The sequence below is a fragment of the Lethenteron reissneri genome, chromosome 8, assembly GCF_015708825.2.
Source record: "Lethenteron reissneri isolate LAM-NWPU_2019-01 chromosome 8, ASM1570882v1, whole genome shotgun sequence".
Lineage (NCBI taxonomy): Eukaryota > Metazoa > Chordata > Hyperoartia > Petromyzontiformes > Petromyzontidae > Lethenteron > Lethenteron reissneri.
The window spans coordinates 10,838,914-10,852,529 of NC_083786.1; the positions used below are offsets into that span (position 1 = coordinate 10,838,914).

Genomic DNA, 13,616 nt, shown 5'->3' on the forward strand with positions numbered 1-13,616 from the left:
TCGACAGCGCATCAGGTATGTTTAATCACACACACCGCACTCCGTAAATGTCCATCTGCTCTACATGTACCAAATAAGACATCTTAGATATAGATTAAGGAATTCGCTGTTACTCGAAAATTATCGAACCTACAGTAGACAATCGGCTATCCATTTGCTCAATAAAGATATTAATTTTTTATAAATATCAACAAAAGTTGCGCGGCATCACCGGATACCTTGCATCCAAACTGAAAGTTAGTCTACGGGTTATTCAAAGTGTTGTATGTGTGTAGCACGCTCATGAAGACAATTATGCTAACCATCTCGTAAACCTTGTACATCACATGCAACCACAGCGCCTATTCATAGCGTCGGTGACAGCGGCCAGTCGTTCAATGTTCGGATTCTCCAAACAAGGACTCTGCTACCTGCGGCTCCGGGAGCCGCATGCGGCTCTTTAAGGACTGCTGCTGCTTCGTGTCAGTTACGTATCAAGGAGCAGAGCCGTATCGTATACACCACAGTGCATTGCGGCTCTTGAAATATCGAATGGGGTGGGGTGGTTGGGGTTTTATACCGAATTCCGAAAAAAAATGCCTTTACTTGTTACGTTGGTTTGCCGACCCCCTGATTCCAAAAGGATATTTTACGGCTCTCGCCTTGATCCGTTTTCACGATGCACCGAGGGCGCTGGCCAGGAGTTCGGGACTTACGGTGGGTGGAAGAAAATCGTCGTCTTTGTTGCCGTAAATGATTATTGACAAGAGACGTTTGGATCCGGCTGCGACGTGGACTCAATCGCCTTCCGTCGAGACGGAAGAAAAAAAAACTTGCTTTAGACTCTCGGTGGCTTCCCGATAGCGCTTAGATGCGCATGCAAGCGATTTACCCTCGCGCGCTCTCTCACTCACTCACCCACCCACCCGTTCGTGCGTTCATTCACTCATTTGCTCGCTCACTCATTCACGCATTCTTTCACTCATCACCGCGCAAATTCATTCACGCGACTCGTCCCCGCGCGAACTCACTCACTCACGCAAGCGCGGACTCATTCGCGCATTCTTTAGCTTCATTCCCGCACGAATTCAATCAACGGGGCTCATTCGCGCGCGCGAATTCACTCATTCGCGCATCCTTTTACTCATTCACGCATCTATTCATCGCTCACGGACGGACTCAATCGCACGCCACACCCATTCAAGAATTCAACTAATTCACCAACTTATTCACGCACTCAATCATTCAATCGCGCGCTCACTCATTTGCGCACTCACAAATTTACGCAACGAGGATTGAAACACATCTATCGCTCCCCCCACACTACCCCCCCCCCCCCCAATTAGACAATCAAGTCGACAAGCAAGTCTCGCCAAGTTAATCAGTACCAATCAAGCGAACAGCCGCGCGCGTGTCGGTCGCATCGTCGACAATTTTTACAAAATCACCGCTCCATCCATAATGTGAGCCAGGAAGCGAGGATCTTGCCCGCTTTCTAACTGCGTTAGCGTCACACTCGCACGAGGACGCGGCGAATTACTCGGTTCGCCGATGAAAAAGTGGGAGGGGGGATATCGTAAGCGTCTAACGCGACGCTTGGACTCTGACCATGCCCTATGAGTGAAACCAATCAATTCCCTGGCAGTGATGTGGTCCGTCGGGGGAGGGGGGGGGGGGATCCCACATTCAAACGTGGTATAATGTTCGAACTTTTATAGTCGTAAGAACTGACTCGACGACATTCGGGGAATATATCAGCTGACTCTCTGGCTCCAGATTGCTGTTCTGTATAGTCACGGAACACACTAACCCAAAAACAACTTTTGTCAACATAGCTCCATCAATTAAGGCGATGTCATTTCTTTGCTCGGAGCTTTGTTAATAATACACAAGAACAACAAGTCCCGTCTCTCGTGTAACTCATTCGCATTGAATAATACATACTGCGTGGTGCATGCATGGTTCAGTTTAAAACAGCCCTGGCTATGTATTAATGAAAGCTCAGTGATTCTTTTTCTACTCATTACTATTATGGGAAACAGACCATTTTTCATTCTGTGTTATGGTACGAACGCAATCAGCACAAACAACTGGCTAATATTACAGTGGTCCAACAAAGAGCTGAAATAATTCTCAGAGGCTTTATAAAAATAAATATATATAAACATACTTTTTTAAAGACTTGCCCAATGCAACATGGAAGCTGATTCAAGTGTGAATTCGCTTCGGGTTTTTATATATTTAAAACAATAACAATTCCACGCTGTAAAAATAAACTGCATCATTTAATTGTCGTATTTTGTGTCGTATAACTCAAAGACGTGGCATCACAATATTTAACGTAATTCACTAAACAATGCATTAGCCGCAATCCACAAACAATGTACAGTCCTCAATTTTTTGGGAGCGCGCAGCAAATAAAGCTTGCAAAAAGTCGGCGGTAAAAACTTAAACGCATTCAAAACACTGCTATTGAACAGATCGCTACGCGTTGAGTAAAATACGGACACACACAAAAAAAACCCACGGTGTGCCATTCTTCACGAAAAAAGAGAAAAAAAAAATATTTCGCGAAGCTCAGCCAAGCTGCTATGCGCCTAACGGAGCCACGCCAGGACAATTTATAGGCCCGTTTATGATAATATAATTTGCTTGTTGCGCACTGCTGGGACTGAAATTCTCCTCCCGTGCAGATTATAAAGAGGCGTCTTTAGGCGCGTGTGGTTAAAACAGCAAGCTATGCAGCTTTGCCGCGTTTTGTTTGAGCGCAGCTTAGCAATTGCGCATTTCAAGCCCGCGCACACACATCCATATAATTACAATTCATCATCTATTCAGCGGTGCTGGGACAGACACCGCTGCACCACGTCTGCGCACATCTTTCTCTATCATTCCACGACGCTACAGGGGGTCCTATATTTCCACGTACCCCGCCCCTCGACCACCCCCCACCACCCGCCCACCTCCATCACCCACCCCGCCCCCGTGTGCATCGGGACGTTCAGCGCGAAGTGCACGACACACACCTGTATCGTTACACAACGCTTCACGTGCGCAAACAGCTCCGCGCTTTGTGTATGCGGGTGCGTCGTGTTTATAGGGCGGAGAAATGACGACTGCCATAGGGGGTCGTGGCGGCGGTGGTGATGGTGGTTCGGTGACAAGGATTTTGGTTGGTTGTGTGGGCGGCTTGGTGGGTGGGTGGGTGAGCGAGTGTGGAGAGCGCTGACGAGAGAGATGTAGGTGAGGTAGCGGTGTGTGTTGCTGTGTTACAGACGCACACATTCTCGCAATTAACGCAACACCGGTACACACCCCTCGCCCCCCTCCCCCCGTCCCAATAGCGAATATAACGCACTCACCTGGTCGGCCAGAGTGCCCGAAGATGATCCGGAGAGTTCGTCGTCCACTTTGGTGTTGCCGTCTCGTTCGTCGATCACCAGGTCTATCGGCATCTTGCCCTTCAGGCAGCTGATGTACCGGTGGCAGAAATTGTCGCACAGTTCGTGTACCTGTTGGTGGCGAAGCTCCCCCGCAGAGGCACAGCCAAAAACGCGCACACACACAGCCCCGGCCACGAGGTTCCAAGAATTAGCGTCATTATAAATAACACAGCAGCGATGCCATAGCAGGTCACAGCAACACCAATAGCTCAATGTATCGCAACATCGCACGAGTGCAGTGGGGGGGGGGGGGGGGGCAGACAGAGGCTGTAATGTGTATGTTCGCTCGCTCGTCGTCCGCGACTTGTGTGTGTGTGTGGAACACAAGAGCTTGTCCTAAAAATTTGCCCAAAGTTGTCGTATTTTCGGGAATAATTATGACGTTGAAAAACGACGCAGCGTGCATGCGTCGCCATTCCACGCGTGGAGTTTAGCGCGAGGCAAGCGTACAGCAAAAAAAAAACACAAGCAACTCAAACATTGGAGTCGTGGTCTACAGCAGTCGACACGCACAGAACTTGCAGGTACTCACACCCACGTGACGTGAGCCGTACCCACGGATGCGCGCGCGCGCACGCGAGTCTCCGTGTGTAACGCGCGCGCGCGCACCCACTGCTCAAGCATAGCCGTGCAACACGTGACACATACAGTGCACTGGATATCAACACACATCGAGTCGTACAGGGTCGCCTGTGTCTATGTACCTGGCGATTACCCCCCACCAACACTTCCGCGCCCCCCCAAGGAAGCTGGGCCGATTGCCCCCCGCCGTTTTCAACTGAACGCCAGGCTCCCGAGTAATACTCCAGATGTGAGTGTATCTTGACCGGGCACTTGGCAGATGCCATCAATCTCTGACGGCTAGACTTGAAGTCAACCATCCCCCCCCCCCCTTCTACCCCCCAGCTCCTCCCCCCGTCTTTTCAGTCTGATACTAATTAGACGTGGCTACGGCTGAAGGTATCTCAAAACTCAACGGTGCTGAGCGAAAGTGGCTTTGGGTAATCGGGTGTTTTTGATATCTTCTCTGAATCGTTGCCATTGTTGCTGTGCGGTGCGTTAAGGCGCCGAGTCGCGTCCCTCGATCTCTCCTCCTCTCTCTCTCTCTGTCTCGCAGTTCTCAACGATACTGAGGCCGCATACGGACGCTGCCGCCGCTACAATGCGTGAAACTTCGCACGGCTTCCGATGGCCAATGTAGCTGCCACGCGCGCACTTTTTTGAGCTTAGAGCAAGCAAATAAACGAAAGGACGAATTTAAGAAGCAAAAAAAAAACCACTTCGCGTTATCTTAACGCGCAAAGGCATAATATGCGTTGTCAGCAAAAAAAAACTGAACAAAGCAAGTGTGGACTTAACAGTATCAATGATGCGTCACTGGCCTCGACACGCCGTTGTATTGATTCGGGCGCCCGTGATTAGAATCGGCGTTTGACTATCGCGGCATTCTTACCAGCAGAGTAAATAACATTGTGATAATTGCAACAAGTAGGCAAAGCGTCTTAGAATCAACGTCACGTGAGCACGACGCATTGCAAACTCACTGAGTCCATACCCTAATATTGCACGCACGCATATTTAAACGAACATGTAGCCGGGGGTAAAATAGTAATAGGAAATCGGCCCTTACCTTCTCGAGCTCCATGAGGTGAAATCTTAATACTTGAATGGCTAATATCATCTGCGGAAAGAAAAGGCAGCATCCACTCCTTAGCGCAATTACACCAATTGCAAGGAGCGCTGTTGCAATTCAACACAGCGCAATTATTTTAATATCGATGCACACAGGGTTTAGGATATTATTGTAACTAGACGTTAAATGCTAATCCACTGCATTGTTACTAAAACAAAGTATATGCTTTTTCAAGAATGTATACTTACAGCATTAGCGCATGTTATGAAAAGTCGGCTACCTTCTATCATACAAAAGATTGGAACGCCGCTGATGAGCCCGTGAAAGTCAAAACCCGTCCAGAGTTTCGCGCGGTTAAACACACGCGACTGGCTAAGGTTACGCTGGAAAGCGCATCCGTCGACCCACAACATTTTATTTTGTATGTGGATAGACAAACGGAGGTATACTTATCCACGTATTAACGCATTTGAATCAGACATCCCCCATCTAGTATGCGAACTCGTAACAGTGTGCAGCGCACAGCTTCGTATTATCATCAATCCTCAAACGTCTGGGCACGCGAGTTTCACGCGGCGTGAATAACGTCTCGTCGATTTCTTGTGAGCCGTCTTCCCTTCTCGGTAACATCGCGGGGCCAAACGGGGCGCACGTGCAGCACCGTTTCTACTTCTCTACGGAAAGCACATGGAGTCTTGCATGCCAGTATCGCCTTCTGCAAGGTAACGCATTCATCGTTTTGATACGAAGATTTTCGTAAGAGCGGCTGGGGAAGTGGGTGGGGGGGGATTAGGGTTATGTCCGAACGTGTTATCGGTTGATTGTTGTCTATCGTTCGTGCTCTGTTATGATAGTCGCTTTACATTGAGGGGACGAGGGGGAGGTAAGGGGGTGAGTGCTTCTCCAAGGCGAGACTCGACGAGAATGCCAGGGGGACACGGACAGACGCACGAGTGCGTTGCGATTGTCTGTCGTTTAACGCTAACAGATCTTCTGATCTTGGATTACGCGATATCATCGATAATGTCCATTAGGGCGCATTTAAGGCGCAGATAGCATCGAGGCTAAACAAACCGTGTCGGTAAATTGTACGGTCAGAAAGTGGGGGGGGGGGGGTTGTTTAAATGTGTGTCTTACCAAGTTGTCGAGCTCTGGGTTTGATGAGAACAGAGGCTTCTCTGCCCGCACCTTTAGTGAAGCAAACGGCAGTAGCAGCAGCGGCAGCAACAGCGGCAGCAGCAGCAGCGGCAGCAGCAGCAAAACCACAACAGCAGCAGCGGCGGCAGCAGCAGCGGCGGCAGCAGCAGCGACGGCAGCGGCGGCAACAGCAGCAACAACAACAGCGGCAGCAGCAACAGCGGCGGCAACAGCAACAGCGGCAGCAGCAACAGCAGCAGCAACAGCAGCAACAGCAACAACAGCAACAGCGGCAACAACAGCAGCAGCAACAACAGCAGCAACAGCAGCAACAGCAACAGCGGCAACAACAGCAGCAGCAGCAACAACAGCAGCAACAGCAGCAACAGCAGCAACAGCAGCAACAGCAACAGCGGCAACAACAGCAGCAACAGCAGCAGCAACAGCAGCAGCAGCAACAGCAGCAGCAGCAACAGCAGCAGCAGCAGCGGCGGCAGGGAAGAGAAGGGGAAAGACGCACGATTGTATTCGTTAATGGGAAACGGCGAGGGCCGCGCGCGTTACAAGCGCGAGTCGTGGCACGAAAGCGGCGCGCTTTGTTGTAAACAACGCGCCTTGTAAACATCGATCTAATCGTATATATCGACGTAAGACGCGTGTAATATGACAGGTGCGTGTGTGTATGTTTGTGTGCGTGGCGATGCATTCGTGCGTAACGCTACCCCCCCCCCCCCCACACGTGTTCTTCCTTTTGAACGTCTTGAGAGAGAGAGACACACAAACAAAATAAATGAAACACGGCCAAGCATCGCCACCGTCATTAAACGCATTCACAACAATCGCCGATAATATCGTGTCAACAGCGGGAGTTCCAATATCGTGTTTCGAAAGCGTGTACTAATAATACAAACTCGGAATGCGTGGGCACGGGCCGCACACGCGTCGTGTTTACGCACTAAACGCAGGTGGATGGAAAGTGTTCACGACGAGCATCATCGAGGAATCAACTGCTCGAGAATCTGATTGAAGGATCTGTGCGGAGGGCAGACCAGCAGGCAGCATCTGATCTCAAGAATGCAACTGTGGGTAGAATGAAACGTAAAGATATATCCGAAAGATATAGCCGAAGAATGAACCTTGAGGGTGTATCTGCGATATACAATTTAAGAATAAAAGCTTAATGGATTACATCGGAAGAACTTAGCCGCAAAAACAGCGTCCTAATAGCAGCTTTAAGAGCGAAATCGGAGAGTTTCAATGCTGGGCAGAATCGCTGCTGTTAGCAAAGGCTACATTGAAGAAGCGATGACACTTTAAAAACGGGTCCACATTCGCAGCGGACATTTCTTATACACATCACACATTCCGCGTCCACTATTTTTAGCTCCTCTCTGTTGTCGAAATTAGCGTGTGTTTATTTCGTACCAAATAATAATTATGTATCGCTTTCAAAATGTACCACAAACTACGTTGGACGAGCGAAGTAAGAAAATAAAAAAATAAAAAATGTGTCTTTCCCCGATTATTTGTGATTCGATTCATGTGTGTAAACCTACACAATCGCTAAATTATCAATATAATATAAACACACACTAGTTGTTTTTTTATCGTATAATCACGCATTGCGCCTTATGTGTCTATCAATCTGTATGTGTGTGTACATATATATGCTGTGGGGAGCGGTTGCATAGTGGTTAGCACGCTGTGCTACGAACCAGGCGACCCAAGTTCGATTCCCGGGTCAACAGCCAACAACACCAGTGACGATTATCTGAACCGGTCCTGGCCCTCCCCTAGGTCGACTCAAGTGTACGGTGGGGTGTGCAAACATGGTTACTTGGGGAGACAAAGGCGGCCGGGCGTGGTGCTAGCCCCCCACTCCCTTCTCGTGCGCGTGTCGGCCTTCATAGGTGCTCGCTAACAGCACTTGCCTCCAAACTCTGTTAAGGCTCTACGGGGACGACTGGGGGATCCTTAGTCTTGTAGGTGCGTGTGTGTGTGTATGTGTGAACAGTATCATACTAATAATAGTGGGGAGCAGTAGTGTAGCGGTTAGCGCGCTGCGCAGCGAACCTGGCCACCCGAGTTCGATTTCCGCTCACGGCCAAAATCAGTGACGATTATCTGAACCGGTCCTGGACCTCCCTTAGGTCGACTCAGCCCAAAATGAGTACCCGGTGCGGTGTGTAAACATCGCCACTGTGGAGACAAAGGCGGCCGGGCGTGGTGCTGGCCACCCACCCCCTCGTGTGCCGTTCTGGCCTTCAAATGTGCTCGCTAACAGCACTTGCCCCAACAGTCCGTTGCAGGCTATACGGGGTATCTTTGTCTTTGTAGTATAATAGTCTCAAGGAACCGGGATGAATGAGTCGTGGTGCGAATGCGAATGGCGCATTGAGCGATTCACTCGCCTCGTCGCAAACCTGTTTTGCGAACACGGCTATGTCTTCATTGAACGAGTCTGACGAGCAAACGTCTCCGCCAGCCACACCGGGCTCCCGCGGCGTGCAGGTCGCCAGCTCGCACTTCTCAAACACGAGCGCCAGCAGCGGGAAGAGCGGGTGGCTGCGGATGGAAAAAAACAAAACATCACCACCCCACCACACCCACCCACACCGCCACCCACCCCCCCACGTTTAAAGCCTTAACAGACTGTTGGGGCAAGTTGCTGTTAGCGAGCGCCTAATGCGCGCGCGCGCACACAAAAACACACCACACAGACACGCGCGCGCGCACAGCGAGATACGTGAGCGCGCGCACACGTGCACACGCACGCGCACCCACACGTGCGCGTGCGTGCGTACGCAGCGGCTGGGTGAGAGCGTTGTGCTTCCGGATATGCGCACACGCGTGCACGCACGAACAGCGCGCACACATCGCGCGTATACGCACGTAGAAAGGCACGTACGTATACACTTGGCGCATACGCATGTGTAGACACAACGCGCATTCACACATGCACACGCAGCAGAGGGGAGAGCTGTAGATTCCGATGTGTACACGCGCGCGCGAACACACACACACACACGTGCGTGCAGGCGTACACATACGAATATATACGTGCACGCATACATGCATTCGTACACAGATACGCATGCGTACATACTACATGGCAGCGGGAAGGGAGTGTGTATACTGATGTAGACACACGTATATACACATACGCGTACACACATAGATATACACATGCGAACACACGCGCAGGGAGAAATGGTAGCTGTAGATGGCCACCACATACGCGCTGAAGACACATATGCAGATGCATACATTTACAAAAATACACACATATACACATGCATACACGCGCGCGCGCACAGACATATACACAAAATGCATACACACACGCGGACACACATACCTACATATACACACACATATACATACACACACGTACGAACGCGCGCAAGCATGCATATAACACAAACCCAGACTCTGAAAACACCAATTAAACAATCGCCACGATCATCTGTCTGCTGTTGCTATTATTGTTGTTGCCTGCGTGACGCGCGCGTGCTGCGACGATAGTGCAGCCGTGCAGCGGAGTGCAGCAGCATGGGCTGCAGCTGCTTGCTGTGTGTGCTCGGGACGCGCGCGTGAAGTTTCCCGACAAATCCTCTTGCTCCCTCAATTTACCAACGCGCACGGAGCCCGTAGGCCCCCTTCTTACGCGTTGGTAATACGTTTAAAGCTCGCGGGTGACTTCGGCTCGTAAATTATATCGAATGCGCGCAGAATTGTGTACGGCAAACGCAGCCGCCGCGTAGCCTGTACGTTACGCGCGTGTGCGTCTAGGTGCGTTCGTACGCAACTCGACGCTAGCCGGCACGCTAACGAAGCGCGTTGTGTCGCTCCTAACTGCTGCTGCTGCTTGTGCACACCAATGCGGTGGTGGTGAGAGATCTGTGTGTACGCGTGCGTGAGTATTAAATTTTTTGAAGCTGACAAAAAGCAACGCTTTGAAAGCTCACACACCTCTCTCTCTCTCTCTCGGCCTGCTTTCGTCAATCAAACTAGACCGCCGTTAATTGACGCTGATAATTACAGCGATACAAATTTGCTCTGATGGTGGGTAGCGAACCCGCGTCGCTGCTTTTTTTTTAATGCGATGCTTTTAATAAGTTGAGCTATGGTCAAGGGTTGCTTGAGAGAGTAGCCATTTTGCTATCCGAGTCGCTTATATATCTGTCTGTCTGTGTGTATATTCCGTGTGTGAAATGTGTCTTCTACAAATGTGTACATCTTGACGGATGTCCATCTGCGTTCGGAATAAAGAAAACAATGTTTCGTATAATGAGCGACAATCCAAGCGCCAAAAGAACCACGCGCGCGCACTCCGTCACTCGGCGTTACGAGGCGCGCCGCTGCTGTGTAATTTAGACAGCCGCAATTAAGCAACGTCTGTCTACAATTATTAATTGAGTCTGTCAAAGCCCCGTTGCCTGGCGTTATCGGCTTGAAATGTGCGCCTCGCCTTCGCGAGTGAGCGCAGGGTGCGCGCTAAGGTAGTGCCCGCGCGCGTGTGCCTTTGCCTGTGTGTGTTGTGTGTGTTGTATATATATGTGTATATACATATATAAAACACGAGACACGTGCTGACTGTATGACGGTGCAATACGAGTCTTCTCGGTTGTATTTTTTTAAATATTTTTTTAAATCTAAGTAGTGCAAAGAGGTGGCTAGTTATGTGTGTGTATATGTATGTATGTGTATCTGTCAAGGCGGCAAGTGACAACCAGAACACCCACCAACCGAACACCCAAACCGAACACCTTAACAATCGAGCCACCTTAACAACCGAACACCTCTACGACCGAACAACTCAACACACCGCCACAACGCACACACTGCCATACGTTACGTACGCCGCGCGGAGCACAGTGCGCACGAGGTTAAACACCGAGTTGAGCGTTGCTCCATTACGCACCCGTAAATCGAGTCCTTATCCCTCTTGAGCGCGTCGTTGACAGCTGAGCCCATGGAGCCGGCCATAACGCCGGCGTGGGTGCTGTGCGGGTACTGGTGGAGCGGCGGGCCGTGGTTGAGGTGCGGCACCGGCTGCATGGGTCTAGGTGCGTGCGGCTCGCCGTACATGGAGCCCACGCCGTCCATCGCCCCATAATGCGAATGCGGCAGATCATCGTACTGTGGGGAGAGAGAGAGAAAGCGAGAGAGAGAGAGGAGGACGTGGAAGATGATGTTTGTGTATTTGTAACGCGTGCACGCGAGCGAGTTAATGCGTTAGACGCGGCCGGTGCCGAAAGACGTCGCCGCGCACGTGCGGATGTCATCGGCTCGCTTCTCCGCCGTTGATCACCGCCGACGCGTCGTGCCCCATTCAACATCGAAACTACGGCAGCGTGCACGTTCGCGCGGACATGCCCGTTGAGTCGATCCATTGCTGGATGAGGAGGAGGCCCCCGTCGCATCCGCACGCCGTGCGAGACGCGAGGGCTATTCGAGCGAGCCTACTAGAAACAGCGCGAGTCGAGAAACTCGCGGTTGCAGCTGTAATCAAGCACGGACATCGTAGAAAGGTAACGCGCACACGAGTGTGAGTGAGAACACAGAAGAAGCCTCGCACGCACCACGCGCGCAGAGAATTGTTTCCCAGCCGTCTCTCCCCCCCGCCTCTCCCGCTCGCCGATCTTTGCTAGCGCGTTCAAAAGTCGCGCGATTTACAACTAGCGCATTTCCGAACAGCGTAGCCGAGCAAAGCGGACCCAGCCCCAGGAATCAAAAGAAGCGAGCGACAGAAGATGACTAAATACGCTAAGGGGGCCTCTCGAGGACGCCGACGACGAGGAGCGAGCGAACGGCGCGCGCGACGAGAGAGGAGAGGGCAGGGAAGGGACGTTACGTGGTTGCACAGCGCCATCATCGCTTCGGCCGGCCGGCCGGTCGGGGGAGAAGAGAGAGAGAGAGAAAAGGGGGCCAACACTGAGCTTGTACACGACAGCTCGGCACAGCCAGCCCCTTCTCAACGCCGCAGCCAGACAGGCGGCCGCGCAGCAGGGGTATAAGGAGGGAATCCCAGACCCCCCCCCTCTCCTCCTCCTCCGATGGCGTCTCGGCTCTGGATGGGTAAGTACGCAAAGCGGATTTGCCAAACGAAAAGCCCCCCTTTTCCTTACCCGTTGCGCCATCGGGCAGTTGTAGGCTCGCTGTTGTAGCGCAGTATATCCGACAACAACACCAGCGGCAGCGTCAACAACGACGGCGTCAATTAATAGCAACGAGAAATCCCCGACACTCGCTCGCCGCTAAAGTCTTGCTTTCTTCGCCGTGCCGTCTTCAGCAACAACAATACTTTCAGCCCCCCTTTTCTTTCCTCTCTTCTCTCTTTCTCTCTCCTCTTCTTAAATGACTCTTCGCTTTTGCCGTTGCAGTTCAGTAAAAATTTTCTCTCTCGCTTTTTTGTTGTTGTTGCTCACCCACAACCACCCCCCACCACCACCACCACCAGCCACCACGAGCAGCAGCAGCAGCACCTTGAAAACTTGCAAGTATATAAAAATGTCACGTAACTCTCGGAGCGAGCAATGCGTAGTCGTAGTCAACACGAAGCCTGCAACTTCGCCGCTGTCGTATCTTATGGCGCTATGCCACCCTCGCTGTCAATCAGTGAGAGAGAGGCGAGGGGCTGTCAAGGTATAAGGGATGAGTGATGACTCGCCGACGAAACTTCGCTCAGATGCGCGGAGCTCCGGGGGAGGGGAGGTCCCCCTTATTTTTGGGGAGGGGAGGGGGGGTACAAAGGGGGGCGGGGGGGGGAAGAGGAGGGTAGAAGGGGAGTGTCGCCCGTGTGTCGGTTCGCAGGAGACGGCTTGAGACCACGAGCGTAGCCTCGTTGCACGCGGTCCGCTCGGTGAGGGACGTTCCTCGCTGCTGCTGCTGTATAGATGATCCTTGACGAGTCTCGCGTTCAGCTCTCTTTCCCCCTTCTCTGCGTGAGCTTTTTTTACAGGGGGGGGGGGTTCTTTGCCGATCGAGTGACGGGGGGTGGAGGCTTTTTTGGGGGGAGTGGGGAGGAGCGGGGGGGTGAATGAAAGGAGGGGGAGGGAGGGAGCTGCAGGGGGTTGGGGGTGGTCAGGGAGCGCAAGGGGGGAGGTTGAAGCGGAGAAGAAACCCGGAAGCGATGCGCGCCTCTCTGTGCAAGACGTCGCCTGCATCTCCTCCCCCTCACCCCTTCCCCCGCCCCTCCTCAACCCCCCCCCCTTCCTCCACCCCTTAGATTTTCTCGTCCCTCCCATCCTTGTGCGCTCTCGCCCGGGCAACTTCAACTGCGGCGTGCCTACAGGGGGATTAATTGCCCATTCCGGAGTTTGGGTCTAGTTCAGAGTCAACGCTCGCCTCGTGCGCTCTTCCCAGCCACGTTGGGTTGCCGGGATGGGTCTCCTCGGGCGTGCGGTGACGCCGCGTTGTCT

At 52.0% G+C, this 13,616-nt stretch overlaps 1 protein-coding gene across 8 annotated transcripts in view; it reads right to left on the reverse strand.

Moving 5' to 3' along the window:
- LOC133361107 (homeobox protein Meis1-like) overlaps window positions 1–13,122 on the reverse strand; it is a 144,960-nt gene extending 131,838 nt beyond the window's left edge. For 3 of the 8 annotated variants that reach the window (XM_061579963.1, XM_061579943.1, XM_061579990.1), the window contains exons 1-6: window positions 12,050–12,198; window positions 11,117–11,334; window positions 8,604–8,757; window positions 6,193–6,243; window positions 5,053–5,103; window positions 3,342–3,491 (exon numbers count right to left, since the gene is read on the reverse strand). In XM_061579963.1, coding sequence (XP_061435947.1) covers window positions 3,342–3,491; window positions 5,053–5,103; window positions 6,193–6,243; window positions 8,604–8,757; window positions 11,117–11,334; window positions 12,050–12,070 — 645 coding nt within the window. In that variant the 5' untranslated portion in view covers window positions 12,071–12,198. Of the gene's footprint in view, window positions 1–3,341; window positions 3,492–5,052; window positions 5,104–6,192; window positions 6,244–8,603; window positions 8,758–11,116; window positions 11,335–12,049; window positions 12,199–12,323 lie in introns of those variants that run through there. The other 5 variants (XM_061579972.1, XM_061579998.1, XM_061579980.1 and 2 more) reach the window with 4 other exon arrangements.
- Window positions 13,123–13,616: the final 494 nt, after the last annotated feature.